Below are 27,730 nucleotides of genomic sequence, written 5' to 3' on the forward strand. Positions count from 1 at the left end.
GTGTGGGTGGCTGTGTGTAACACCAGCCCTAGCGTGGACAGCATCGTGTGGGTGGCTGTGAGTAACACCAGCCCTAGCGGGGACAGCACCATGTGGGTGGCTGTGTGTGACACCAGCCCCAGCGTGGACAGCACCGTGTGGGTGGCTGTGTGTAACACCAGCCCTAGCGTGGACAGCACCGTGTGTGTGGCTGTGTGTGACACCAGCCCTAGCGTGGACAGCACCGTGTGGGTGGCTGTGAGTAACACCAGCCCTAGCGGGGACAGCACCGTGTGGGTGGCTGTGTGTAACACCAGCCCTAGCGTGGACAGCACCGTGAGGGTGGCTGTGTGTAGTACCAGTCCTAGCGTGGACAGCACCGTGTGGGTGGCTGTGTGTAACACCAGCCCTAGCGTGGACAGCACCGTGTGTGTGGCTGTGTGTGACACCAGCCCTAGCGTGGACAGCACCGTGTGGGTGGCTGTGTGTAGTACCAGCCCTAGCGTGGACAGCACCGTGTGGGTGGCTGTGTGTAGTACCAGCCCTAGCGTGGACAGCACCGTGTGGGTGGCTGTGTGTAGTACCAGCCCTAGCGGGGCTTGGCGAGCACTGGGATAGTGCGGGCACCACGCACAGCGTGTGGTGGGGGCTCCCACGAGCGGGAGGGGGTGAGTGTCAGCCCAGGGGCAGGGTTGCCTCGGGCCATGGCACTCTGGTTGACCCCGTAGACACATGATCCGGAATGTCCACACAGGGGGCCCCAGGTGGGGGGACTAGTGGGTGGTCACGTGTCCGGGGAGAGCTCTTGAGAAGGATCGAGAGGGAACGAGAATGTTCTGGAAGGCGGGCGGGGCCAAGGGCGGAGCGGCCCCGCCCGGAGAGGGATATACGGCGGGTCCCTGAGAGGGACCGGGGTCGCTTCATTCTACAGGCTGGAAGCTCAACATTTGGAAGCGGGAAGCTCTACGTCTCAAGCTGAAGCTCTTCGTCTTACGAGGCAACCACGTAGTCGGAGACCCGAGTGAGGGTCCGACCCTTCGCAGCAGTAACTCGCTGCAGTCTGGTAAAGGGGCAGTTACCCCTTCGTGTCACGGTGTTACAAATAAAAGTGTTGCCTCTAAAAGGAACAACGTCTGCGACTCAGTTGGACCCACTACATATATAGTGATATTATAATCTGGAGGCAAATTCATATTCCATTATTATAGTCTGTGGGCATTCCTAATTCCATGATAGTCTTATCCGCAAATCCATCTTCCATTGTAGTCTTCGGGCAATCCATTGCCTCTCATAAATTGTAGTCATTCCCATATAGCAGTACCGACTACTGAAGTGTAAATCATTGCATTATTGTAGTAGTTTGGCTACCACCTGTCAGTCTATAATGCTGAGATCCGTTGGGTAATTTAACTAAAAAGAGTAACAATCTGAACTAACGTATTCTACCGTACATACTAATGCTAGAATGGCAAGTCGCTGCAGTACTCCAGTGTGTAATGCAATGAATAATGTGGTTCTGTGGGACTACATGTTTCTTAATTGTAGAATACCCATGTTAATATTAAGTGTGTCTGGTTGGTGGCACGGTACACTGGGTCCGCCCCTTTATATTGATTCTCGGCCAAAGCTGACCTCAGGGGCGAGCGACATCTGAACCCAATCTGGACGCCTCCCTTTACACCAAACCCACACTGACCAGCGTGGCGACTGACAAGGTTATCAGTGAGCATTAACATGCGCCAATGCTGTAATGTTTTTTTTTGTTAAACATTGCGTAAATTAAATGCGGATTGCGCTAGTTATGATCTCTGGATGCGTTGCCGTGCTTGCAATGTGGCTACCGCGCTGATATTTGCAATGCAGAGGTTGGTCGCTCCATCTCTTCAGCGTCGGCAGGTGAAAAAGATGGACATGTTCATTAAATTCTGCCACCCTCTGTCCGCCCAGCAGGTATGGTAAGGGTGCCATGGTGGCGAGATGTTAACTACCTCGCCTGGGGTGCAGGAGGTTGTGGGTTCGATCACGACCCTGACTCTTGCATATTTGGAGTTTGCGGTGTCTGTTTCTCCGTGGATTTTTCTCCGGGTCGTCCGGTTTTTCCCTCCGCATTTAGAAACACGCGTTTAGAGTATTTGGCTGCTATAATTAACCACGTGATAAGCCACTTTGTTGAGCTATCATTTGCGGCCAAGCCGCTTCTGAAAAAGAGCATTATAGCTCAGTGGACCTTACCTAATAAAAAAAAAGTTACGTTTTAAAATAATTTAGGTAAATGGGTACACAACGGTCGATCGGCAAAAGGGCGTGTGTGGTGGGGTAAAGTGTGGGTACACAAAGGGCGTGTGTGGTGGGGTAAAGTGTGGGTACACAAAGGGCGTGTGTGGTGGGGTAAAGTGTGGGTACACAAAGGGCGTGTGTGGTGGGGTAAAGTGTGGGTACACAAAGGGCGTGTGTGGTGGGGTAAAGTGTGGGTACACAAAGGGCGTGTGTGGTGGGGTAAAGTGTGGGTACACAAAGGGCGTGTGTGGTGGGGTAAAGAGTGGGTACACAACTCTTCCATGAGTGGATACCTCGAGAGTGGCGACCAGCAGTGGTGTGAGCGAGCAGTTGCAGGGCCCGCACCTTTACCTTTTATGCTGATCAACATTGCAATGTGATTAAGTCATATTTTACATGCTAAATGTATGATGTGTATACCTAATTATGGACTGGCGGTGAGCGTACTCTTAGGGGCCGTCCATAAATGACGTCACGCTATTTTGGACGATTTTTGACCCCCCCCCCCTTCGTCACACGACGTGACAAAAGTCAGACCCCCCTCAAACATGATGTCACAAAGCTGTGCCCCCCCGCACCCCCCCAAAATATATAAAACCTGCTTCAAATCGCTTTAAACTATTGTCATTGTAGTGCCTTTTTAATGCAGCGCTGCAATCTGATGTTGCATGAGAAAACATTTATTAAAAAGTCTATTTAATTAAGTAGAACGTGTTGTCCATATTTATTTAAAGTTGCGCATTTTGATGTGACGTCACATATCGTCACAAATGTCTGACCCCCCCCCCGCCCCTAGGTGCGTGACGTTTTTTTTTATGGACGGCCTCTTATTCAGACACTTTTAATGGGGCCGATAGATTGACAGCCATATACAGTGAGGGAAAAAAAGTATTTGATCCCCTGATGATTTTGTACGTTTGCCCACTGACAAAGAAATGATCATACTCTTTGGTTCCATTGGGTAAAGTCACGTAAGTGAAAATAAAATAACAAAAAATCACGACGTTTCGGCCACAACACAAGCGGCCTTAATCAGGTGAAGGGACGAGACTGTCTGGAGGACAGCGCTGGAGCGGGAGAAGCCACGCTTAGATCACGACCTTTAAGCTGTGTGAGAAGAAAAACACGAAGCGCCTTGACAAAGGAATTAGCATATAATTTAGCATTGAAATAGCTGAGTGATTAGCTTGTAACTGGCCACAGAAATAGCTATGTTAAAGTCAGAGCATATACATTTTTTTGTTATTTTATTTTCACCTACGTGACTTTTTCCCAATAGAACCAAAGAGTATGGATCCTAGCAGTCACGAAAGCTTCAAATCTAGAAAAGAAATGATCAGTCTATAATTTTAATGGTAGGTTTATTTGAACAGTGAGAGACAGAATAACAACAAAATCCAGAAAAACGCATGTCAAAAATGTTATAAATTGATTTGCATTTTAATGAGGGAAATAAGTATTTGACCCCTCTGCAAAACATGACTTAGTACTTGGTGGCAAAACCCTTGTTGGCAATCACAGAGGTCAGACGTTTCTTGTAGTTGGCCACCAGGTTTGCACACATCTCAGGAGGGATTTTGTCCCACTCCTCTTTGCAGATCTTCTCCAAGTCATTACGGTTTCGAGGCTGACGTTTGGCAACTCGAACCTTCAGCTCCCTCCACATATTTTCTATGGGATTAAGGTCTGGAGACTGGCTAGGCCACTCCAGGACCTTAATGTGCTTCTAGATTTGAAGCTTTCGTGACTGCAAGGATCCATACTCTTTGGTTCTATTCGGTGAAGTCACGTAGGTTAAAAAAATAAAACAACAAAAATCACGACGTTTCGACCACAACACAGGCGGCCTTCATCAGGTGAAGGGACCAGACTGTCTCGAAGACTGCGCTGGAGTGAAACAGAGCCAAGCTTAGACCACGGCCTTTAATCTGTGTGGGAGGGATTTAGGTGAAGGAACAAAACTGTCGGGATGACAGAGCTCCAATGAACGCTGGGTGAGAGAAGTGAGGCACCCCGACAAAGGAGTTTACACATCAAACAGGAGAATTTAGCATTGAAACAGCCGAGGGACCAGCTTATGGCTGGTCACAGAAATAGCTGTGTTAAAGTCAAAGCCTACACATCCACAGAGGCACCTAGTACATGGGCGCCAAAGGAGCCGGGCTACGCAACTATCATACAGCTACCGAACTATCATACAGCAAACTGATGTGAAAAAACTAAGTCTAAATTACATCAATATAATAAATGTACTCAATATATTCTTCAATAAGCTGAGCTATTAACAGCAACTGGGTATAAACTTGGATGGTGTGAAAAGGGAATTTTAAGAGCTGCGAAAGTTTGGGGTACCACTATTTGAAAAAATATACTGTACCATTGAAAATTAGTTTAATGTTTGGTTCGATTTAGAACATCTTTCCAATGGTTGCTTAATTTGAAACCATCTTCTCGGTTGAAATTGTGTCTGTGTTTGTAAATCTAAATGGCCTCGTGAAGAAAATCTGTGATGAAAACCCGTGGGTTTGCAAAGAACCTTGGTATCGGAGAAAATTATATCGTGATCACCCACAGCGTTGTAACAGTGATCAGCTACGGCAGAAGAATACGTTCTGCCGTGTTTCAAATCTGATTTGTGCTCGCGAATTCGGTCAGAGACATGTCGCTTCGTCTCCCCGATATAGCAATCACCGCAGGTACAACTCAATTTGTAAACTCCGGGGTACTGTAAGTCAGGAATGACATCCTTCACGGATGGGATCAGATCACGAATTTTGTGTACTGTATTGAACCGGACCTGGATCTTGTGTTTGTTTAGAATTTTGGAAATCTTTTTAGTAACGCCTGCTATATATGGTAGTGTGATGGTTTTGACCGGAGTATCAAGTGGTTGTTTCTGTATGGAGGGAGAAACAGCTTGGCGGATGGTACGGTCAGAGTATCCATTCCTTTTGAGGGCCAGGTGTACATGTTTTAATTCACTGGTCAGGTGGTGTTGGTCCGAAATGCAATGAGCCCTATGGTATAAAGTTTTGATGAGAGAGTTCTTTTGAGCTGGGTGGTGGTGGGAATCAGGTTTCAAGTAGGAATCCGTGTGGGTGGGTTTCCTGTAGACAGAATGCCCCAATGAGCCATCAGGTCTCCTCTCAAACAGAACATCCAAGAATGGTAGCCTGCCATCTTTCTCCACTTCCATGGTGATTTTGATGGCGGGATGTCTAGAATTGATGTGGTGTAGGAAAAGGTTCAGAGCTGGGAGGCCATGTGGCCAAATGACGAAAGTATCATCCACATATCTCTTCCACAGGGAAGGTCTGAGGGTGGAAGTTTGGATGGCGTCCGATTCAAAATTCTCCATGAAAACATTGGCTATCACTGGTGACAAGGGGGAACCCATGGGAGTACCCTCATTTTTCTTGTAGAAGGAACCATTCCAAGTAAAGTAGGTGTTGGTGAGGCAGTGCCTCCATGTTGTACCAAATTCTCAATTCTTTCAATGGTATCAGGTACCGGGACCTTGGTGAACAAGGAGACCACATTGAAGCTGACAAGGATATCGTCAGGGGACAGTACAACGTCTTTGACCATAGAGACCAATTGGGCTGAGTTAAGTACTGCTAGGAGCACTCCCTTTAAGAGTGTGCTCCTAATCTCAGCTCGTTACCTGTATAAAAGACACCTGGGAGCCAGAAATCTTTCTGATTGAGAGGGGGTCAAATACTTATTTCCTTCATTAAAATGCAAATCAATTTATAACATGTTTTACATGCGTTTTTCTGGATTTTGTTGTTGTTATTCTCTCTCACTGTTCAAATAAACCTACCATTAAAATTATAGACTGATCATTTCTTTGTCAGTGGGCAAACGTACAAAATCAACAGGGGATCAAGTACTTTTTTCCCTCACTGTAGCGCTGTGCAAGGAATTATCAGAATTTTAAAAACATTGGCATCTTTTAACTCAGTGAACACTCTACACCGGTACCATTGATCGAAAACGTGTGCTCTATGCATATTTAAGAAATAAGATCAAACGCGTGTCACGGTTTGTTGTAATTTATCTCAATGGCCTCTCAGCCCTACATTTATCTGATATTTATTGCACTATCAACTTCTGCCCAGCGGCGCAGCTACGTGGTTCGTATTTAAAAATAGCTCACGAAAAACGCATATGTAAATAGCTATTTTCCAAATAACCACTAATCTGGATTCCTTATCAACTCGCATGCGCCATTATTTCCCTCCGAAATGCTTGCCAAGCTGCCTATCTAATCACTCCCAACAACCAGCCTTGCCCACGGCGGCAGGAAGGCCTGGCAACAACAGATATCCACCAGGCACCTTGCAGTCGATTCATAGTCCGGATGTGGGAATTAAGAAATCCTTAGGCAAAGGAGCGTTATGCTGACTTAATGCATCAGAGCAATTCATGTGGCAGCTCAATTTACGGTGGAAATTATGGGAGTGCTCGTGTCCTGGATCATTTGTTGGCTTCTGCAGTGCCTTCTCTGCCAAGGTAAATATGACATGAAATACAATATTGAAATGTTTGTACTTAAAAAAATATATATGAGCGTGAAAAAGAAAATAGAGTACTTGAACTTAATCATCTAAAGCAGTGTATGGCATTACTATTAAAAAAAACCAGCATTTTGTACATTTTGATCTGTCATCGCGATATATTATTTTACTTTTTCAATATATATCTATGTTGAACTCCTTTCGTTGGAAACCGTGCTAACTGGAGGTGCAGAGGAAGGACAACAAACTAAACACAAAAAGCAGTTCTAAAAAAATATATATATTTCACTTTTGTGGTATACAATTTCAGTTGATGATTAATATTATGGAAGATAAGCGAAATAATATTCAACGGCATATTACTCGAGGTGGCTCTTAGGTCACAGCACTGTGTTCACGCCGCTGAGAATCTGGGTTCGAACACATGTTTCAGCTGCCCGTAATAAGCCCGGTTCTCAAGTGTAGTTGAGTTGATGGTCTCAGCCCAGTCACCGGGGGACTGTACGAATAACCGTCTTGTAACGTTTTTTTTTCATTTGCTGATATTGGCTAAATTACAGAAGAAATTTTTTTTTTTTCAAATATCGATTTTGTGTATAAAACTGGAGAAGAAAAAAAGACTTGAAACAATCCCTGACACAATGGGAGCACTGCTCTGGAAGATTTACGAATGTATGTGTTTTATAACGACGATCTGCCGATAGCACAGCCAACAGATTGAACGTGTTTCGTGTTTTGTAAAACTTGATATCTATCGTCGTATTACAAATAATAACGCGTAAACACTAATATTGTCATTACTGCTGTATTATAGTTGAACAAAACCGATGTGTTGATGTTTCAGGCATTTTTCCTTCTTCAGGGCAGAGAAAGATGTATCAGAATATTTAGATGACTTTACACATCAAAGGGAGGCACCTGGATCGTATGGTATAATCGAAGACATCATAAGATGCACAACCACCTCCGATTAGCACGGTTGGCTACGTATGGTGCGAAAGAAGTTCAACATACATACATGCAACCAGTTATTGGAACAAAATTTGCTAACCCATGTACTGTACCAAATGTTAACACACAATTGACACACCGCAATCGTGGAATGACACTTCGACAATTCTTCTATTTTAAAAAGTTGCTAAAGTTAACTCAAATAATGAGACACTTTTGGGAAATGTCTTTCCACTATCGATCAGATTCTGAAACACTCGTGAATGCCAAACACAATTTACGCATAGCCTTTGGAAACCATGGAGAAAGCAGTTAACTCAGTGGAAATTGATGCATTCATCCAAGCTCTCACAAACCAACGGATACAATATCACATGAATAATACAATCCATTTACAAAAAAACGGAACAGCTATACCAATCTAGGAAATATATGATACTGTGTGTGTGTGTATATATGTAAATGCGTACAAATGGCTGGATATGCTCAGATGAACTTGCCATAATTTAATTGCAGTGTTGTATTTCAGGTTCACGTCTAATTGGTGCATCTCCTACACCTAAATACTTAACACCCCAAGAAGGAGAAAGTATCAGGTTGGCATGCAAGGCCTCTGATGCGCTTTGGTTTGAACGAGAAAACCAACAATCACAAAGAGCAGTCTCATGGTACTGGACGAGTTCTTTGGAGAAATTCTTGCCTCAGCTTGATATTAAACAGCTTGTCATTGAACAGTTTTCTTCTCAAATAATTAACAAACCAGAAAAAACATCGCGGTTCCACGAAAGGGTTGAGATTTTAGACGCTGATTTTGAAGAAGGATGTTTTTCCATAAATATTACAAATCTGCAGCTGAACGATTCAGGGGTGTTTTTCTGTAAAGCATGGGGAAACGCTGCTATGCACCTTGAAACGATTAATCTGACGGGTAAGAGTTGTTTTAAATATTATATTTCTATCTGTGCACTCCATGGCCATCGCACCCTCCCTCTTGCATGATATACAGTCTGATCATCTAGTACAGTAGCTGTGCATGCCACTAAGATTCTGCAATTTAAACGTGGTTAAGGAGCTATCCAAACCATTATCTAACGTAATTTTCAAGGCCAACACCGTACGTCAATTTCGGCATTAACATTTGAACATCACTCATTAACGCGTACATACAATAATACGTGCGAAACGTGTATGGATTGTTTCAAAGGTTTCAAGGAGTAGGACTATCTTAGAAAATCCATTGAGCTAGATATCGGAAAAGTAATGGAAAATATAACTTTAGGACACCCTTTTTGACGAGTGGTATCCAACGAACTAAAATGATAACATCTTCAACTTGGGAGCAGAAGGGAATGTTTAACATCGCCCCAAAGTGATCATCGGACTGTTAACAGCACACGGCTGTATATATTGCACGTTTGCTCTCAATATTAGAAAAGTCATCATTTGAATATACAGAATATGGATATTGAGAATACGTGTTAAGTAATACCGGATTGCACTTTGATCATTGAAGTTGAAAACTATGTAAAGATATACTGCCAATGGACTGAAATTATTGTCAAATACGTTTACTGTATCTGTGAACTGGATGTTAAATACTCTGACATCTTTCACAAGCGTAGTTTGCTAATGTGGTGTGTCAGTCAAAAAACATCAACATTTGAAAATGAATCAAAGCTAGGCTGTCAATAACACACATTCTCACATGTATACATTCAGCATAGTTAGCTAATGCATCACAAGGGATTATAATTTCACGTAGCGCAATTGTATAAAGACATAACAGAGTTATTACAGAAGTGCCCATTTCCTTTTGTTTCAGTTCATCCCAAAGTTCCTCCAGAAGAGTCATCAACCAGTAAATGTAAGTAAAGTATCAAGTACAAATAAACGCAATTTACACGCAAGACAGCAAAATTACACTTAGCCGTAGGTGTACTATAAATAAAATTGTTCGATATACTTTCATTTTATTTTTCAGATTACAGAGGTGACTGGCGTGAAACAACCACAAGTCCCTCAATTACAAACGTGACTCCTGAGCCGGATTCTTCATTTTGCCCCTCGCTTCAATGCCCAGTGGCTATCTCAGTGCCCGTGGGTGTTCTATTTCTAGTTGCCGTGAGCGTCACCATTGTTCTGTGTGTACGACACTCAAGGCGATCAGGTAAGCCGTCGATTGGAATTTTCTGTACCTGTTTCCCACCTAAGACATTAACAGACTTCTCCGTCTCTCTCCGTCAGTTGCTTCTCCCCCGTGCCCGATCTCGTTTTCGATCGTTCTCCCTCCCTGCAACCCCTCCACTCGAAGCACCTTCCTCTCTGTACGTTGAGCAGTCCCCCTCCGTCCGTTCCTCTCGTAAAATTTCACCTCTTCTCCACTCCCCGTTCCTTTCCTCTTCCCTCCCCTCCACCCCAATCCTCCATCCCCTCCCTTCCCTGTAGCCCTTTCGTGACCCACCACGTGCTCCCCTATTGCGATCGCTCATTCCACAGCCCTTGCACGACCTTGCCATTCTAAATCACTCCAGTTCTGTTACCGCTTTTAAACCCCTGCAAAGCGCCTTGGGCTAAGTGGCTCTATGAATACAAAATAAAATAAGATGTTGTGTTTACATCCATTGACGGAATTCAACGTTATTCGCGTGTGACCGCACTTGTGACCTCACCACCGTCCGTTGCTAAAGTCGTCCTCTATTCCACCCGGTGTCCGTAGACCACAAACATCAAACAGCCAATCTTGCTTTGAAGCTTTCGTGACTGCAGGAATCCATACTCTTTGGTTCTTTCGGTAAAGTCACGTAGGTAGAACATTAAATAAATCGCGACGTTTCGGGCTTTCCCACCTGATGACGGACGCTTGTGTTGCGCCCGAAACGTCGATTTATTTTATTTTCTACCTACGTGACTTTACCGAAAGAACCAAAGAGTATCAAACAGCCAATTCGCCGTGAGAATCTAATTGGATGGTAAATGTCACCAGTGAATGCAGGGGTAATGCTCACAGATGTCTGCTTGCCGTATAACAGACAGCTTTGTGTGTAGCAGCAGCAGCATCAGCAATGACATGCGCACCACCAGCAGCAGAATCCATAGCAACAACTGTTCGTGAAGCCTAATCTTGCAGAATATTTTCCTGATATACTCCTCCGTTTTTTTTAATTTTCGTCACACGCAATAAAGACAAAGATCTGCCGAATAGCCTCCAGAGCGCTTCAAGACAAGTGCTGTTAGCGAGCACCTATGAAGGCCGTCACGGCACATTAGACGAAGGGTGGTCAGCACCACACATTTTGTCTCCTTCTTACACTTTTAGCACTATATTCTTGGTTCTTTCGGTAAAGTCACGTAGAAGGGAAACAATACAATAATAAAAAATATAGAACAATAACAATATAAAACAAAAAAATGTTTTAGATTTAATAAATTGTTTCATATTTTTATTATTTTATCGTTTCCCTTCTATGTGACTTTACCGAACGAACCAAGAATATGAATCCCTGCAGTCACGAAAGCTTTAAATCAAAACTTTTAGCACTGTGTACTCGTATGAGGCTGAGTCGACCTAGGGGAGGCCCAGAACTGGTGCAGATTACCACCACTGGTGTTAATGGCTGTGAGTGGTTGGTAATTGGCAGCACGCCAACTGCTCGTGTACGCGTTTGTACATGGTTTCAGCCACTGTCAAATTGTCCTATCACAAACACGCTAACTACTCACAGCCCGAGACTGACAGCCTTGCACATTGCCAGGCCACAGTTCCCCAGAAACACCGCAGGGAGAAGTCATTGCTGTGACTCAGTCGTAGCCACATTATAGCCGCCACAGTGTGGGTTCTTATTTGTATAATAACGTCTTAGTGTTCTGTGACTATTGAGAAATACTCTGGCTTTGTTTCACACTACTATTAAAAAAAGGTTCGTGACGACGTGGATGGGAAATAAGAGGCGTTTACTACGATATGAATGTTCATAATGAATAGGTTTCACCCTTAGTATGCACAAGGTTCGATATAAATACCTACAGATGGCTTTTCAGTTACTGATAAAATCTTTCGATATGCACCGTTAAATCTTGATTTGAAGCTTTCGTGACTGCAGGAATCCATACTCTTTGGTTCTTTCGGTAAAGTCACGTGGGTAGGAAATTATTAAAATTATTAAGAGATCTCGACGTTTCGATCGCAACACAAGCGACCGTCTTCACCATTCATAATTTTCTATGTACGTGACTTTAAGTTGATGTGGCTCATTCCAACGTGTGCGGTCTTTGTTGCCAGAACCCTTCAGGTGTATACAGCCACAAAGTCGTTTACAGAATACGAAAACTTTTTACAAACGTAAATCATGTTGGTGTTGTTGTATTGTAATCGGTTGTACACTGCAGTCGCACATGCAATGGCGATGGAAGATAGAAGTCCCAATCAAATAATATATGCGCCTATAAAGCACGACAATCCAGGTCAGCACCAACAAACATTTTAACGCGTCGGCTTTCGCAACCAATATCATCAATTCGTCATTGTAAATGTTGTGGCTTGGCTCTGACAATCCACGTCAGCACCAACAAACATTTTAACGCGTCGGCTTTCGCAACCAATATCATCAATTCGTCATTGTAAATGTTGTGGCTTGGCTCTGACAATCCACGTCAGCACCAACAAACATTTTAACGCGTCGGCTTTCGCGACCAATATCATCCATTCGTCATTATTAATGTTGTGGCTTGGCTCTCCAACACACCGGTGTGCTGCACTAGTGACGAATTGGCCACGTTCTGTTTATGTGACAACCCTTACTAGTTGGCTGTGTCGGGTGGTGGCGGGTTTTAACGACACATTTATATATTTACGCGATCTAACCCAAAAGACCTCTATTATGGACCAACTAACATATTCGTTAATTCAGATGATACAGGCGTCTCTCGCGTAACGCCTTCCCCCCACAGCGCGAATACGCAGTTACCCAATCGATCTTTGAGGAACATACTTGCGCGCTCAAAAAAATGAAAAAAAAGTAGTAAAATCTATTTTTTTTTCAAAATTTTAAGATAATTGTCAATGGTAAAAAATTTAAAGTAAAACAAAATTTCGCAGGTTAATCAACTGAAATCTCAATCTGATGGTGCCAGCGCCCAGCCCGTGAATCTGAGTAGCAGCAGACCCATGGAAACGTTCAAGAAGCCCTAAAGTTGCTACCTCATTAAGTAATCTTTGCCAGTGGCAATCTGTTTAATATGTCATATTTTTTTTTACTAAACTCCTCACGAAGTATTTTTTGCAATGTTAATATTATTCGTAAGTATTGCATTCATGCGTATTTTGTAAATCCCGGGCAAAAAAAAATGAAATTAAATGCTTAAATTATCTTCGGCAATATGTATGTATGCCTCCAGGAGAATAGGCTTCACGCAGCGCGATTTGACTCACGTGCTGTTTTTCAGCAAGGCACGTCGCGTGTTATGCAAGGGACGCCTGTATAGACGCAGTATCAAAATTGTGTTTGTAACAAGGAGATGCACGCGTTATTGTTATCTTATCACCATACCCAATGGGCAAGTTTGCTCACAACCAGAAATTGGATATCTGCTGCAACCTGGTTATTGTTGTATGGATTTTGCCAGAGTGGGGCGCACGTTATAAAGTAGAATGCTGAAGACTTTTACGCGAACTGAAATTAATTCGTATCCATGGGAACTAAAGGCCAAATCCACACGAAATTCAACGGATGGCTCTGTGCGATTGATTAGCCTGAAATTCAACGCAAAAGTAGTATATTATCACGCGTATTTGTGTACGTATACTTTACAAGTATTACTATGCACAGGCAAAAATAAAAAAGATACGTAATTTTATGAACGCCATTACTATACTGGCATTGAGATATATTTTTTTTCTTTTTGGAGACAGTTTTGGTGTCTCGTGTGACTTGCAAAACAGCTTGAGGCTGATTCCTTTTTTTACCCCCGCGCAAACCAATAAAATAAATCAATTACTGAAATAAAAATCCACATGATACTTGAATATGTAAGGGATTGTGTGAAAAACATTGCCATTACATTGCCATAATGGGAACTTAATTTCATCAATGTATGCACCAAGGACGTAATTATAATATATTGGGGGGGACACATCCCATTTTTTTGCCCTGGATTTACACATCCCCCCATTATTCAAATATGCTCAAAATGCCCCCCCCCCCCAATATATTGCTATAAAAAAATATTTTTACAAAATTGCTATGCTATGTAAATAAAAACAACAATTTGCTAAACCTTGGCCACAATATCTGGACTTGTCTTCATATAACAATGCATAGATGTATGTTTATATGAGTGTGGTTATGGTTGTACTTTATTAATCCCTAATCTCTGCCATTACATACAATAAAACAAGGTAAAAAGGAAAAAAGAGTAATGTAATACAATACACTATTAGACATTATTGTAAAAAAATTATGAAAAGTCCATCCCATGTGTTAGTGAATTTTTTTATATTTTAGGCAGGAAATTAGTTTTCAAATTTAGATTTTTTTCTGGGGGGGGACCCCCAGACCCCCTGGAAGATTTGGTCCCCCCCAGTGTTGACTCCATGGCTACGGCCTTGGTGTGCACAGGCTTTGGCTAGCTTAACATGTTTCAACTTCGGTATTTCGTGTGTGTTCAACAACGTTCGACTTGTTTAGAATATCTCATGGATATGCGTGGAAGCATAATTTATTAACATGTTGCATTGCACGTTTCATTTTGATGCAGCAAATGACGCCTTACAAACGGAGACATATGAGGAGGTAAATATAATCAGACTTCAATGTATTTCCCAGTGTCACATTTGAAAGTGTCTTTTCGCGTGCAATATTTCCTCTGCAATCCGGTAAGTCCTCGCTTAATGCGTGTTCACACAACGCGGTTTTCCTGTAACGCGGTTACGCCATGAGGGAACACTTTTCGCACAATGTGGAACGCGGCGTTATAACGTGTAACGCGCACAGTTAGGACGTGGAATGTGCACAGTTAGGACGTGGAATGTGCACCGTTAGAACGTGGAATGTGCACCGTTAGAACGTGGAACGCACACCGTTAGAACGTGGAACATGCACATGGAAGACTTATCTTTAGATATGCTTCATGTGTTTAGTTTGTTGTCCTCCAGTTAGCATGGTTGGATACGTACGGTGTGAAAGCAGTTCATAATAGATAGACCCCGCAGTGAATTAAGAAAAGGCCTATTGCATCTACATATGGGGAGTAGTAGTGTAGTGGTTATCGTGCTGCGTTATGAATCTGGCGATCCGAGTTAGATTCCTCTCACGGCCACCAGCACCAGTGACGATTATCTGAATCGGTCCTGGGCCTCCCCAAGGTCGACTCAGACTTAAATGAGTACCTAGTGCGGTGTGTAAACATCATCACTGGGGAGACAAAAGCGGCAGGGCGTGGTGCTGGCCACCCCTTGTATACCGTGCAAGCCTTCATAGGTTATCACCAATAGCACTTGCCCCAACAGTCTGGTAAAGGCTATACGGGGGATATTTGTCTTTGTACGTTGTTGGCAGTTGAATAACGCTTGCGAATGGATGCATGGGGTATTTACAAGGTAATATTTCTATTTGTATCGCTTTTTGTCGTTGAAATATCTAATTTAAAACACACACTGGTGTGTGCGAGAGCAAGGTTATTGAAGTTCCAGGCCACCCAGGTATGCCAGCATGCGGTGCGTGGGCACAACAGTGTGCCCTCAAATGCGTCACGGCACTGCTTTTTCCGCTGGGTTTTGTCCGCTGGGTTAGCCGCAGTTTGCTGATTCTATGGAAAGCTCGTGAAATATGTAGTCCGCGATGATGATATCGTCCGTTCTCTAATATAGCGTGCCAATCAGTTTCAATGACAATGCCATATTTTATCAGAGCATGTTTGTTTGCATGTTCACCACAAGTGCGTTTTATTGCCAGAAAGGGCAAAACCAATTCGAACTATTCATACTTTTATACTGGCAAAAAAGGTCCCATGACAAAAGTAAAAGTTCTCGTACATAGTTATAATGAAATTAATGACGTCTCGATGACAATGTGAGTTGTATTTTTAATTGGACACCAGAACATCTAATAGGTGGCGGGACACGGTGAGAGAAATACAATATAATAATTTGTAACGTTTGGATAAAGACATTGCCTATGTGATCTAAGACTGTGTGTACATTACAGGTCATCAAAGTTACATATTTCTGCTCGAGACACAAATCCCCTATCTCAGCCAATGCAAAGAGACTGCAATTATTGTGATATCAGGGACCATAAGAAACTACTGTGATAATACCGATATACTCTTTGGTTCTTTCGGTAAAGTCACATAGGTAAAAAATAAAATAAATCACGACGTTTCGGGCGCAACACAAGCGTCCGTCATCAGGTGGGAAAGCATGGCCTGCTGCTGAGGCAGACTGTTTTAAAAGGTTTGAAATGAGTGTAGCCCAAGGGTCATAAAGAAGTGGCCGGGGCTAGTGATGTTAATGTGAGAAATTAGCATGTAACTGTAAGATAGGAAAGTGGCCTCCTAAACGAGGGCACGGAAGTGGCTATGTTAATGTGAGGGATTAGCATAATGTTAATGTGAGAAATTAGAGGGCATGGAAGTGGCTATGTTAATGTGAGGGATTAGCATGACATTAATGTGAGAGGTTAGAGGGCATGGAAGTGGCTATGTTAGTGTGAGAGATTAGCATGATGTTAATTGAGAAATTAGAGGGCACGGAAGTGGCTATGTTAATGTGAGAGATTAGCATGATGTTAATTGAGAAGTCCAGTTAAATCTACTATCCACATTGGTAGGTTGCATACCTCAGGGCCGGATTAAGGTTCTTGTAGGACCTAGGCACTTCTGTTTCGTAGGCCTTCAATGACAACTCTCTACAGTTGGTACTGCTACTGCCCCATGTTTTCTACTTCCGCTGCTGTCACTCGCTTGATTGTGCCAAAAAACACCATTTTAAGATGTTATTGCTCACATGTCAAATGAAAAAATCTCGAAAAGTTCATCTCCGGTGTTAATTTATCTCTCACCTTATGGAAAAAAACATTGACATGACTCTGCCTCTTTGTATATACAGTGCCTATCCTTGCTATGTAAATATATTTATTCAAGAATGATATCTTTGTTACATATTTAATCATACAAACAACAAAAAAACACGGTCACATTTTTCTCCGCAAAACCCTTTAGTTTTCGAAGGCCCTCGGCACAGTACCTATTGTGCCTATTGGATAATACGGCCCTGGCATACCTACACTGTTGGCAGCCAAATTGACCATAGACCATGCCTACGGCTGCACAAGTCACAACGTTCACGTGGACCACGTCCCACGGATATTGAGAGGCAAATAGTATCCATTGCAGCTCAACGGCACTGCATAATTGAGACAATTTCCCTTAACCAAACGTTCGCTAATCCACAACCCCACCGTCCATCCATGGTAGACAATAGATGCTACTCCACAATTGCTGAAGCTATCAGTGGCATTTATCTACTACTCTAATGGAGAATAACAGAAACCAATTGTGTTGACTAAAACTGCAGGGATACCTGCAGATATCTGTAGCATGGTCGTGATGCCGTGCTGTTCGTGATTGTAATGCAGACTTTTAAATGTGAATAATACTGGTAGGAACCTCCTGGTTACACCACCAGTCCACAGGGGACTATTGTGTCCGTCCGTCGTGCATCCAAAAATGGGAGGGGTGGGGCTGGGTGGAGAGGGGAGGGGCTGGGTGGGAAGGGTGGGGAGGGGCTGGGTGGGGATGGTGGGGAGGGGCTGGGTGGGGATGGTGGGGTGGGGCTGGGTGGGGGGTGGGAGGGGTAGGGTTGGGTGGGGAGGGACTGGTCACCCCGTGGTGCCCTTATAAAACTCAACGTTTAACCTACTCACGCCGGCTTGTGCCCACCCTCACAGTCGGAAATATTTTCGGAATACACCACGTGGTGCCGCCGTTGACCCTGGCCATTGACCGAGCAACCCAACGTTCCCACCAGCTCCCTCCGCAGGAATGTGTTAAAGTCAAAGCAGTGTGGCCCAGCAGGATGATGAGTCCACGGTGCTGACTGTGCTTGTTGCAGGAGCTGATGTACACCGAGGTGGAGATCACCCACCATCGGCAACCCACGGTGGACTAAGAGGCCGTTCACCTCAACAAGCTTCTCAAGATTGCTTCATTCGCAGTGTGGACCACGAGCACTTTTAAGCACTCTACACCTTTCCACTGTTAATGTCACCCAACAGCTATAATCTTCTACTTGGCTTCCGTGGTTAAACAAATGCACAGATAATTTCACACGGCGACGTCGTTACGTGTTTTTTTTTCTGAGACGCAAAACCAAGCAGCTGTGATCATGCTACTCATCATCAACAAGTAATTCCCTTTTAAATACAGCAAGGTGTTAAGGTTAAAGTAGAGATGTGTTTGTCGTGAGGCAAAGGAGTTTATGACCGTTCTGCTCGCAAAGTCTTGCGTCACCATTCTGCATTTTGTTGCGTTCGCGTTCCAAAAAGGGGACAAGAGAAGCTTGTGCAGAACGGAGGTGGAGGCAAAGCGCGTGATATTCGTGGGTATATTGGAGTGCAAACCAGCAGTGTGCCACGCCGCGACGAGCAATAGGCACGGCGAGACGCTGCAGATTTGCACTTCCAACAATAGTCTTACAGGCACAGCTGTCATGTGCATTAACCATCCTTCGCATTTGTTTTAAAGACTTAATTTACAATGAAATCAACGGTGCACACTTGTTTATTTGTAGACCTTCAATGAGACACTTCTTGAACACGTCTAGAGCAATACTGCCAGTGCATGGGAAGAAAGGTGTCAATAATTGGAGATTATAAAATATAGAAACATTTATATTGAACCCAGTTACACACGGTTATGGTTGTGTTAAATTATACTGAATACAGGCTACTCATGTTGCAATAGGAATATAGCGTACTGTATTGTGACGGCTCATACAAGTCATGCACGTGTAAGCAATAAAAAGGCTTAGTGTTAGATTGAGTGTAAATTTGTCTTAAATTCCTATGGATACAGTTTTTACACAATGAACAAATAGTGTCACGTTCTTGAATATACTCCCGACAGATTCAATACAGGAGCTCTTCCAGGCCTCATTGCCTTAAATGCAGACCTCTTCTTTATCCGCGGCCCCGTTAACCACCACGACTTTTGTTATCCGTGTGAGCTGGAGGTTTTGGGAGAAGGCCCATCATCCACGGCCCTATTCCAATTATCCGTCGATTATCTGCACTTTTTGTTTTAACCTCGCGGATAAGGAGTAATGTCGCGGATAACCCCGCGAATATTAGGACCCGCCACATTAGGCCCTCACAAAACCACGGAAAATGAGGTATTGCTCCTGTACGGTGTTCCACCGGCTGATTGCCAGTACAGTCGTGTAAGATTGTACGTCCAAATAATCAGGCAAGATCTACAGCAAGGATCCCATGCCTTTATTCACATATGCAAGTAAATGCTCATTTCCCGCAAACAAAACATATTGGTTACTTAGATGTGTAGGTATCTGTGTTGCCATCCATATACTGTATTGTACGTAATCATGTCTATGAGTGTCGTTGAAGAGCACACTTAACTTATAAGTTTTGGCTTAGATTCATAAAACAATGTTTTCTCACGTGATGCCGAGCGATTTAAATGTTCGTCTGAATGTCACACGGCAAAGGCTCAACACTTAAGCGCAGGTAAAATGCTCATATACTGCATACAAAATCTAGAGGACGCCAGCAGTGTCAATGGGCTCACCAGTCGATCAGAAGGTCACACGTGGTGGGGTAAAGTCTCGGACAGCGTGGAAGAGTAGGCCAAATACCATCTCTCGAGCTCACTGTCGTGGAAGCCCTTCCACCAGCAATGGCGTGCGCTCCATCTTTACTGTAGAATTGAGGTTTATGTAACTATTTAATCTTCAGCAAATTTTGAGCACGTTAACTAAACTATGTATTTAATTATAATTTGTAACAATTTTAGCTGAATTGCTTGAAATAGTATTTTTGTTTAAATTTTCATTGCCGCTTGGTTTGATGTTAATTTTCTTGATTAATCATAACTGTCGATCTATTACGGATGTAATACTGTAACTCAAAACTCCAGAGCACTTGTATTTTTGCTTCGGATAAAACGAATGCTTTAAACGTCATGATTTGTCACGTCATGTTTTTTTTAATGAATATAAAGTGAACTGAAGCATTCCTTGTTTATGTCGTGCACTGTGACTTGGCATTATGACCTCATAGAACTATCGCAAGTTCAAGACTAAAAAAAGTGACTATTTAGCTTCAAGCATCTCCTTTCTATAAATTAAAAAGCAAAAGAGTTTTGACTTGTCATGTGTTATTGCATTTCATTCGATGTAAAAGCAGGCATCGCCTCAAAAAAATTTCTACGAGTGCCCTGCTTGGAATATTTGGGCCAAAATCATTTTAATTCAAATATATTTTTGAGAAACTACTTTGGTTTGAAAAACAAAAAAAACGAGTGCCAACCATGCAAACGATATACTGTACAGGCCAGCAACTTATGTTTTAATGTATAATAGCTCACTGTCACCTATATTCCTCTACATCGGATGCAGTTAAGTACACTACCCGCATATTTGTGATCCAACCCATCCTTACCTCCGGTACACTGCATTCCAACCACACCTGGCTAAAGTGCACCGCTTGTGAACCGCGAGCAAACATCATCAACTCTCTGAGAGAGTGTGCTGAATGCAACTGAGCAGCAGTAGATCCGGTAAGCGCCTACCTGCTCGCGGCCCGCGTCGTTTTGTTACCGCTTTGCGAAAAAGTACAAAAACTTATCGTAAAAAGACACACACATGGCAACCACCCACCCAGCGAGTGACTCTCAGGTCTGACATTCAGCCCAAACAGTAACACAAGTCCGTTCACAATTCAGCTATGAGTCGACTACAATCAATGAATGTTGACATTCAACAATCGCATTAGTTTAGATATATTCCATTCAGCTGTTTGAAATGTTACTCTGCCAAAAAATGTTTAGTGTGAAAAAAAGCCTAGGTTATAAGAAGTGTGTAACATATTAATCAATTGATAAAAAATCAATTGATTAAATATTAATTAAATATTAATCAAACACATTAATCAATGGATTCATATCGATTAATATCGATGTTACACACTGCTTATAACCTAGGCTTTTAATGACGTTTTTTTAAAATACATTGATTAATATCAATTCTTAAGCTTACAAAACATCAAATTGAAATATGCAGCAATCAATCTTTTTCAACTTTAATACCCCATCGGCAGTTTTCCCAGCTCGCCTTTAACGCCGCTAGAAAACTCGTGCGTGCGTGCGGTGCGAGAGTAAAAACAAAAAGAGAGAAAACGCGTTCTCGACATCGACGGCCACCCAGCCGGGCCCCAGAGCACGCGGTGAGGCGCGCGACTTTCCACACCGAAAGACGCAGCCGTCACGTGACGCCAATCACCCAGTGGCACGCGGGCAGCACGCGGGCATCACATGGGAGGTGGGGCGCTCACACGGGATATGCCTACTATGATCACCCAGGAATGTCCTCAACGCTCGTGACTCCACTCCACATCGACCAGCCCCCCCCCCCTCATTAATATTCATGAGCAGGTGACGTCCTCCAAATGGACCCCCCCCCTCATTAATAGTCATGAGCAGGTGACGTAACTCGTCATAGAACAGCCCCCCTCGTTAATAATCATTGCAAGGTGACGTCCTCCAAATGGACACCCCCCCCCCCCATTCATAATAATAATTAGCGGGTGACGTCACTCCACATTGGCGGGGGGGGGGGGCGAGGCGCCTCCTCCCCCCTCCTCATCGTCAACTGACAACCCTCACTACAAAGGCAGAACCCTCACATCACGTGATCTCCGTGACGCTGTTGAGACATCAAAGTAAAAAGGACGTATTGATGAACAAGGGATTATAACCTTTAAATTAAATAAGTCTGTGTCAACGCGGCCTTACAAATTGCACACGAATTGATGCAGTGAATATCACGTGGCGGTCTGCTTTTAGCTTGCAAGTTTCAGATTTACTGCAATACACCCGTCCTTGGACGGGCAAAAGGCTAGTAATTACATCATCATCGCAGGCACGTTGTGGGGGGCTGTATATGGGGGGTCTACTGACAATGTACGTACGCATTGGAAATGGAGGGGGGGTGGGGTGAAGCCTCGATAATAATTATTTGTCTACATTGGCCTTCAAATGAGTTAGATAGTCCGGCGGTGGACTATCTGTTTGCTTAAACACGTCAATATTATTAATCCTTGATAGTTTCTGCGTGGATTAAATATTGGCCGTTCTATAAGATTCGGGGGGTTTGGGTGCGTACAGCGTAGGCGGGGGGGGGGAGGTGTAAAAAGTCCGCGTGCGTACAGGGAGGGGGGGATGGGTCAAGTTTTGACAGAATTTTGCGTACCTAATCAATGGATGGCCCCTTAGGATCGCGGCTGATAACGACGGCTTTGCTGCAACTTTAATTACGTCACATGAATTGCACAACTGCATGAACTCCATATATAATTATCAAAGCAATTTTGCGACATTTCTGGCAAATGTCGCAAAGTTTACACGTCATAACAACGTGACTACTGCATTTAACACAGTTAACGCAGCAACATCTTAATTATCTGGTGTTAATTTCCACTGTAATAACAGCACGCCGTCCACTATTCATCTGGCAATTTGCATATATCATGACTCTAGAACTATGCAACTTTTCTCAACATTTAGACCACACCTGTCAACCCATACGGTTCTACCCGTATTCTTGTACAGGGAAATTGAGTTTCCAGGTACATGCGGCGTAAAGCCGTTTCAATGCGGGCAAGAAAAGTCTATTTGTTTGTGTTTCTCCCTTGTGATGGGACCTTTGTAGGATGAACGTTGAGATTTATAAGGGCACGGGGTGACCAAGAAGGTCTGATGGTGACACTGATAAGGGGTCGACAGGTATGATTTAGACAGAAGAGTGCATACCAAATGTTAAGAAAACATTCACTTTAAATGCAGACATTATGGAACAATGAAACACATTAATTACCACCGCTCTCAAGTTTAGTGCATCTCTTGGAAATCGGCGCCAAATGTGCAGAGCGCGGCACGTGGCAGTCTCATCGTGCGCAGGGAAAAAGTGAGATGGACACAATTAAATGCGCCATACGCAGTTCTTCGCTGGTTCCTTCGGGCGGGAAAACCGAGTCGAGCCGCATGCTAATGAGCCTATTGTGACGTCACAGGCTCACGGCTCTGTTGCGCTGCAGATCTTTGGAGAACCTGCACGAGCGGCTTCTTTGTGCGCGCCAGATAAGAGCCGCGGTGCCGACATTCTTTGAGCAAGCACAAGTGGAAAACGGTACGCAGTCGTCACGCATGCAGCTAATTTCAAAACGCAAGGCTCGAATACGTTTATTTAATGCTCATACACAGCGGTGTTTATAAATCCAGAGGTCAGGGGATCCCATCTCCTGGTAGGTAAGGCCCACTGAGCTACTGTATATAGCACTTCTTCAGAAGCGACCTGGCCACAAATGATAGCACTCTGTAACACGATTTTTGTTCCTGGGTAGTACGTGTTATTTTCTAATTGCTTATGCCTAAAAAGTATAGAAAATGGCTATTATTATTCCCCATAAACTTTCCTTTTGTGACCAGGACTTTACGTGAAGGAATGACACAAATGCACACCACGTTTTCTCATTGACAATAGGTCCATTTCAAAATATAATGGTCCTGGTCACAAAAGCAAAGTTTGTGGGGAACAATAGCCATTTTCTGTACTTTTGAGCCATAAGCAAATGGAAAATAACACTTAGTACCCAAGAACAAAAACATATATATTTTGTTACACAGTGTAGCTCAACAAAGTGGCTCATCGTGTGCAAATGTTATAGCTGCCAAATACTCTAAATGCACGTTTCTAAATGTGGAGGGAAAAATCGGAGGACCCGGAGATCATACAGGCGTCGGGGTCAGGATAGAACCTCATGTATACCAGGCGACGGAGTTAACATCTCGCCACCGTGGCGCGCCCCTAAGATATATTCAGGGCTTCACCTTTGTGGTTTGTATGTGGTGCCCACGTCAAAGTTAAGTGCTTTACGGTTTGCACACAATAACTTTATAGATCTCACTTCCCCCTCCTTGTGAATACACAAACCACACCACATTCTCGCGAAACACTTTGTACTCGACCATTTGATGTTGAACACACATTTGGTTTAGGTGCACTTAGTGAATATGCAGCTGTGTGAATGTTGTACCGGTCTCTCTGTCGTGAAAAAGGCTATTGGTATTTGTACATTTACAATACTGTATATATGTTTTACATTTTCTTTAACAGTATGCAGCGTAACAATTGTGAAACCAAGTCAAAATAACAATCTGTTAAAATGTTTTGGATAAAAGATAAAGCTACTAAAAGCCATAATACACGAAGGTGTGTTTAGTGCTGCCAAGTTCATTTTATTGTAGTGTTCAAGTATTTTATGATGATTCAGCCTAGATTTTTAAACCTTTTACTGAAACATTAAATATTTACAAATACAGCTTCTGTATTTCCTCTTAACATCACCTCTAAGTTCGAGTAATTCAATTATTCCAATAACTAGTAAATATCTACTGTCTTCATATTTCCAGTACAGTAGTATGTGTATATGTAATACAAGCATACGGTACGTGAAATATTGTACGCAGTTTTGCATAATTTTGTTACGTTTTGTCTATGTCATCAAAATGTATTCCAGTGCAGTACAGCAATATTCTAGTCATCTAATGCTTTCCAATTAAAGCTGTTTCGTTCTACAATAACACGTTTTGGCCTTGAGAAAAATTGTAGTGCGTATTTAATGTGACGCTGCATTCTGATGTTGTAGGAGAAAACATTTATCAAAAAGTCTATTTAATTAAGTAGAACATGTCGTCTATATTTATTTAAAGTTGCGCATTTTGATGTGACGTCACATTTCTCAAACACCCCCCCCCCTCGTCACACATCGTCACAAATGTCTGACCCCCCCCCCCCCCCAGGTGCGTGACGTCATTTATGGACGGCCCCTTGATACATTTATCATGGGACTAGTACCGATACCCCAATAAAGCCCTCATATATCAATCATAGGTAAAAAAGTGTGCTGTCAGTACGCATCTCCATTGGAACCATCTTATCATAACCTCCTAGAGCGTTCTGTTTGATCAAGAATGCATACTGAGCACTATAAGAGGTATGCCTGTATTTGTCATTATGCCGTGATAATACATTCTCTAAAATATATATTTTACTTAATATTTAGTTTTTGGAATGTGCGGAATACAAAATCGACATTAATTATTACTTATAATGTTTAATTCACGTACTGCGTGAGCAGCAGATGTAAATTCTGGGCAGGCAATTAAGTAAGATGTTGCTTCTGTTTGAAAAAATATAAAAGAATACATCGGAAAATTGCTCAATCTTCTCTGACTCTCTCTGTCTCTCCTTCTGTCTGTGCCCAACCTCATGTTCGATCCTTCTCTCTCCTTGCGAACCCTCCACCGGAATCAACTTCCCCTGTGCATGAACATTCCCCCTCCTTAACCTCCTTCCGTGCCTCTCTCAAAGCTTCGCCTCTTCTCCATTGCCTGTTCTCTTCCCTCCCCTCGCCCCTCCACTCCTTCCCGTCCCCGCCCTTATCTTTCGTGATCCCCAAGTAGCCCTCTATCGCTTTCACTCGTTCCTCAATCCTTTGAACGGCTCTGTCAACCACATAATTCCATTCCATCATTATTCTTGTAAGCTACGTCAAGCGCCTTGCGGGAAGGCGCTCGATAAATCAAATACAAAATAAATTTCTCCGAAAACTCTGCTTAACATCACCATCTCATGGGCAGCAGAGAGAGCAGTAGGCGAGAAGCAGAATCATTGCCCGGTAGAGGAACGCATAGTTGGTACCCTTCGTGAGCAAACATCCATGGTAATATCTGCCTAACGGGAAAAAGAAATACATATCAAATGTGCCCCATGAGCTGATGATTATCAATCGGAGAGGAACCATCAACACGTCTATTTTAAGAGTCAAGGCAGAAAATTGTGCATTGCCAACAATACTAAGAGGCCTCCATTGGCTCCCAATCCAGTCCCGGATTAACTACAAAATACAACAAATGTTATAATTATTTGCTATTTTTTTCATCTTCTGAAAAAAATAAGAAATGCCCAACCGTTGTTTCTCTTGTGTCAGTGTGCTGGAGAACATTGGCATACAGTGCAGAGGTGTAGCCTTTCAACAGGCCTAGATTAGAATAAATGACTTCCATAATTCTACCAAAAAAATTTATTCAATTCCCGTAGAATGTAAATGTCAATTAAAAAAAGATATCGTCACTTGCGTATTTTCTACACTTGTTGGAAATGATTACATCAGAATGCAAAAGCACACAGCACTCGCTGGTGGTAGGATAACCCTGGTTACAAATGGCTCTTGTCGACTCTACAATAATCGCAAAATCACGCTTTGATGGGTACGTCCATGCGACATTACCCCACTGTTGAGATCAAAGCGCACAGATGGTACAATGATCTGATTTTCTAAAGCCCCCTTTTTTTTCCAGTCGTACAGGTCACGGATGAAACTACTACCACGCTAGATTTCTTGCGACCGAGCCACTAAAGCGCACAATTCTGGAAAAGCTTGCAAATGTTCTGTTAGTCAGAGAGCAGGTTAAAAAAAAAGCATAACTTTATAGGGCATTATTGTTATTACGGGCGTTGAATTTACCGTATAAATACGATTGTTGACACGTTTACGTCGTTCTTTCTTTGCTCGGTGTTTGCACGTGGTGGCCGTAAATTAGACAAACACCAACGCCCAAATAAATGTGGACTTGTGTTTTTAGTGCGGCCGACGTCACGCTGTCAGGTAAATATACTCTGGGGGCACGCGGCGGCCGCGAGGCGGTGTGGGGGGAGGGGCGTGCAGTCTTTGCGTAAAAATCCCTCTCCCTTCTTCCTTCCTTGTTGTCCTTGAAAGGTCGCTTCCTCTGCACAAGCACGGCAGTGCGAGCGTTCTCGTTCCCCCACCGGCCCCCGCACCGCCCCCCCCGCCCCGCCCCCCTCCGCCGCCGTCGCCGCCAAAGGCGTTGGGGCACCAAAATCGCCCGGAGCCTAGAAAGAGGGCGAGCACGGGTGGAACGGCGCTCACTTCGATGTGTTTGTTGCACGCTTGAAGCCCGGAGGAGCCACGGTGCGTACGTTGTGGAAGATGAGGCAGTCGTGTCACTGCTGCCTGATGCTGCTGATGCTGCTGCTGCTGCTGGTGCTTCTTTCGTCAACGCTCGCAAACGGCGATAACAAGAATAAAGGTGCGTACCTGTGTACGTTCCGTAAGAAACTGGGTGCCGTTGCGGCGTTGCATTGTATTGTCACGTGCGGTAATTATACACGTGATGCGGATTGAATCAAAGGTTCGTGTGTAGCCAGATTGCTACGTGGAGCTTATCACCTGCAGAGTATACATAGAGTTGTAAGTGCTATTAAGAGCCATTGCCCGAAAACGTCGCCTGTTATATATTCTTCGTTTTAAGGCCGCATCGTTCTAAATTAACTTTTTTTTTGAGATACATATATTTAGTACGAGAGTAACCACCATCATGTCGTAAACATTAAGTATTAGAAGTAACGACATTTACCGTAATTGTGATTCGTAATTGATATTTTGGGTGAGGCCCACGTAATGTCTTGGCCAAAAATGTGTATCGATAAAGACCCTCTGCTACCTGACACGGCCAATAGACGAATTAAATCGCCACGCTCAAATTGTGTTGCTACCATTATAGTATGCGGCACGTGGAACGTAACTCCAGGACTGTGTACCACTCACTAGGTGACAAGTCACCCTGTCAGACCATGCCAGTCAAGCCTCCTTCATGCGGTGGGACTGGCAGATACTCCAGAAGCCTCCACCGCA

The 27,730-nt window shown here is 43.4% G+C and overlaps 1 protein-coding gene across 3 annotated transcripts; it reads left to right on the forward strand.

Moving 5' to 3' along the window:
- Window positions 1-1,684: 1,684 nt before the first annotated feature.
- On the forward strand, window positions 1,685-19,972 carry LOC116938821 (uncharacterized). 3 transcript variants are annotated; one of them, XR_004402330.2, is made up of 7 exons: window positions 1,685-1,929; window positions 8,257-8,655; window positions 9,550-9,591; window positions 9,709-9,894; window positions 12,114-12,188; window positions 14,481-14,515; window positions 17,836-19,972. XR_004402330.2 is itself a non-coding variant. In XM_032946510.2 (7 exons), exons 1-7 carry the CDS (start codon window positions 6,714-6,716, stop codon window positions 17,890-17,892), a joined length of 852 nt encoding a protein of 283 aa, XP_032802401.2. In that variant the 5' UTR covers window positions 5,888-6,713; the 3' UTR covers window positions 17,893-19,972. The 3 variants fall into 3 exon arrangements, 1 of the variants encoding a protein (XP_032802401.2); XR_004402331.2 differs by lacking the exon at window positions 1,685-1,929 and adding an exon at window positions 5,888-6,771 and having other exon boundaries at window positions 8,257-8,395; XM_032946510.2 differs by lacking the exon at window positions 1,685-1,929 and adding an exon at window positions 5,888-6,771.
- Window positions 19,973-27,730: the final 7,758 nt, after the last annotated feature.

This window comes from Petromyzon marinus, chromosome 4 (assembly GCF_048934315.1).
Source record: "Petromyzon marinus isolate PM22_M1 ecotype Great Lakes invasive population chromosome 4, UKy_Petmar_22M1.pri1.0, whole genome shotgun sequence".
NCBI classification, from domain to species: domain Eukaryota; kingdom Metazoa; phylum Chordata; class Hyperoartia; order Petromyzontiformes; family Petromyzontidae; genus Petromyzon; species Petromyzon marinus.

Bases quoted from the DNA above. Each gene is read 5' to 3' on its own strand.
- LOC116938821 (XM_032946510.2), top strand. From the start codon at position 6,714: ATGGGAGTGCTCGTGTCCTGGATCATTTGTTGGCTTCTGCAGTGCCTT. The intron at 8,656-9,549 runs GTAAGAGTTGTT...CTTTTGTTTCAG, and splicing joins TGAAACGATTAATCTGACGG to TTCATCCCAAAGTTCCTCCA. The intron at 14,516-17,835 runs GTAAATATAATC...TGCTTGTTGCAG, and splicing joins AAACGGAGACATATGAGGAG to GAGCTGATGTACACCGAGGT.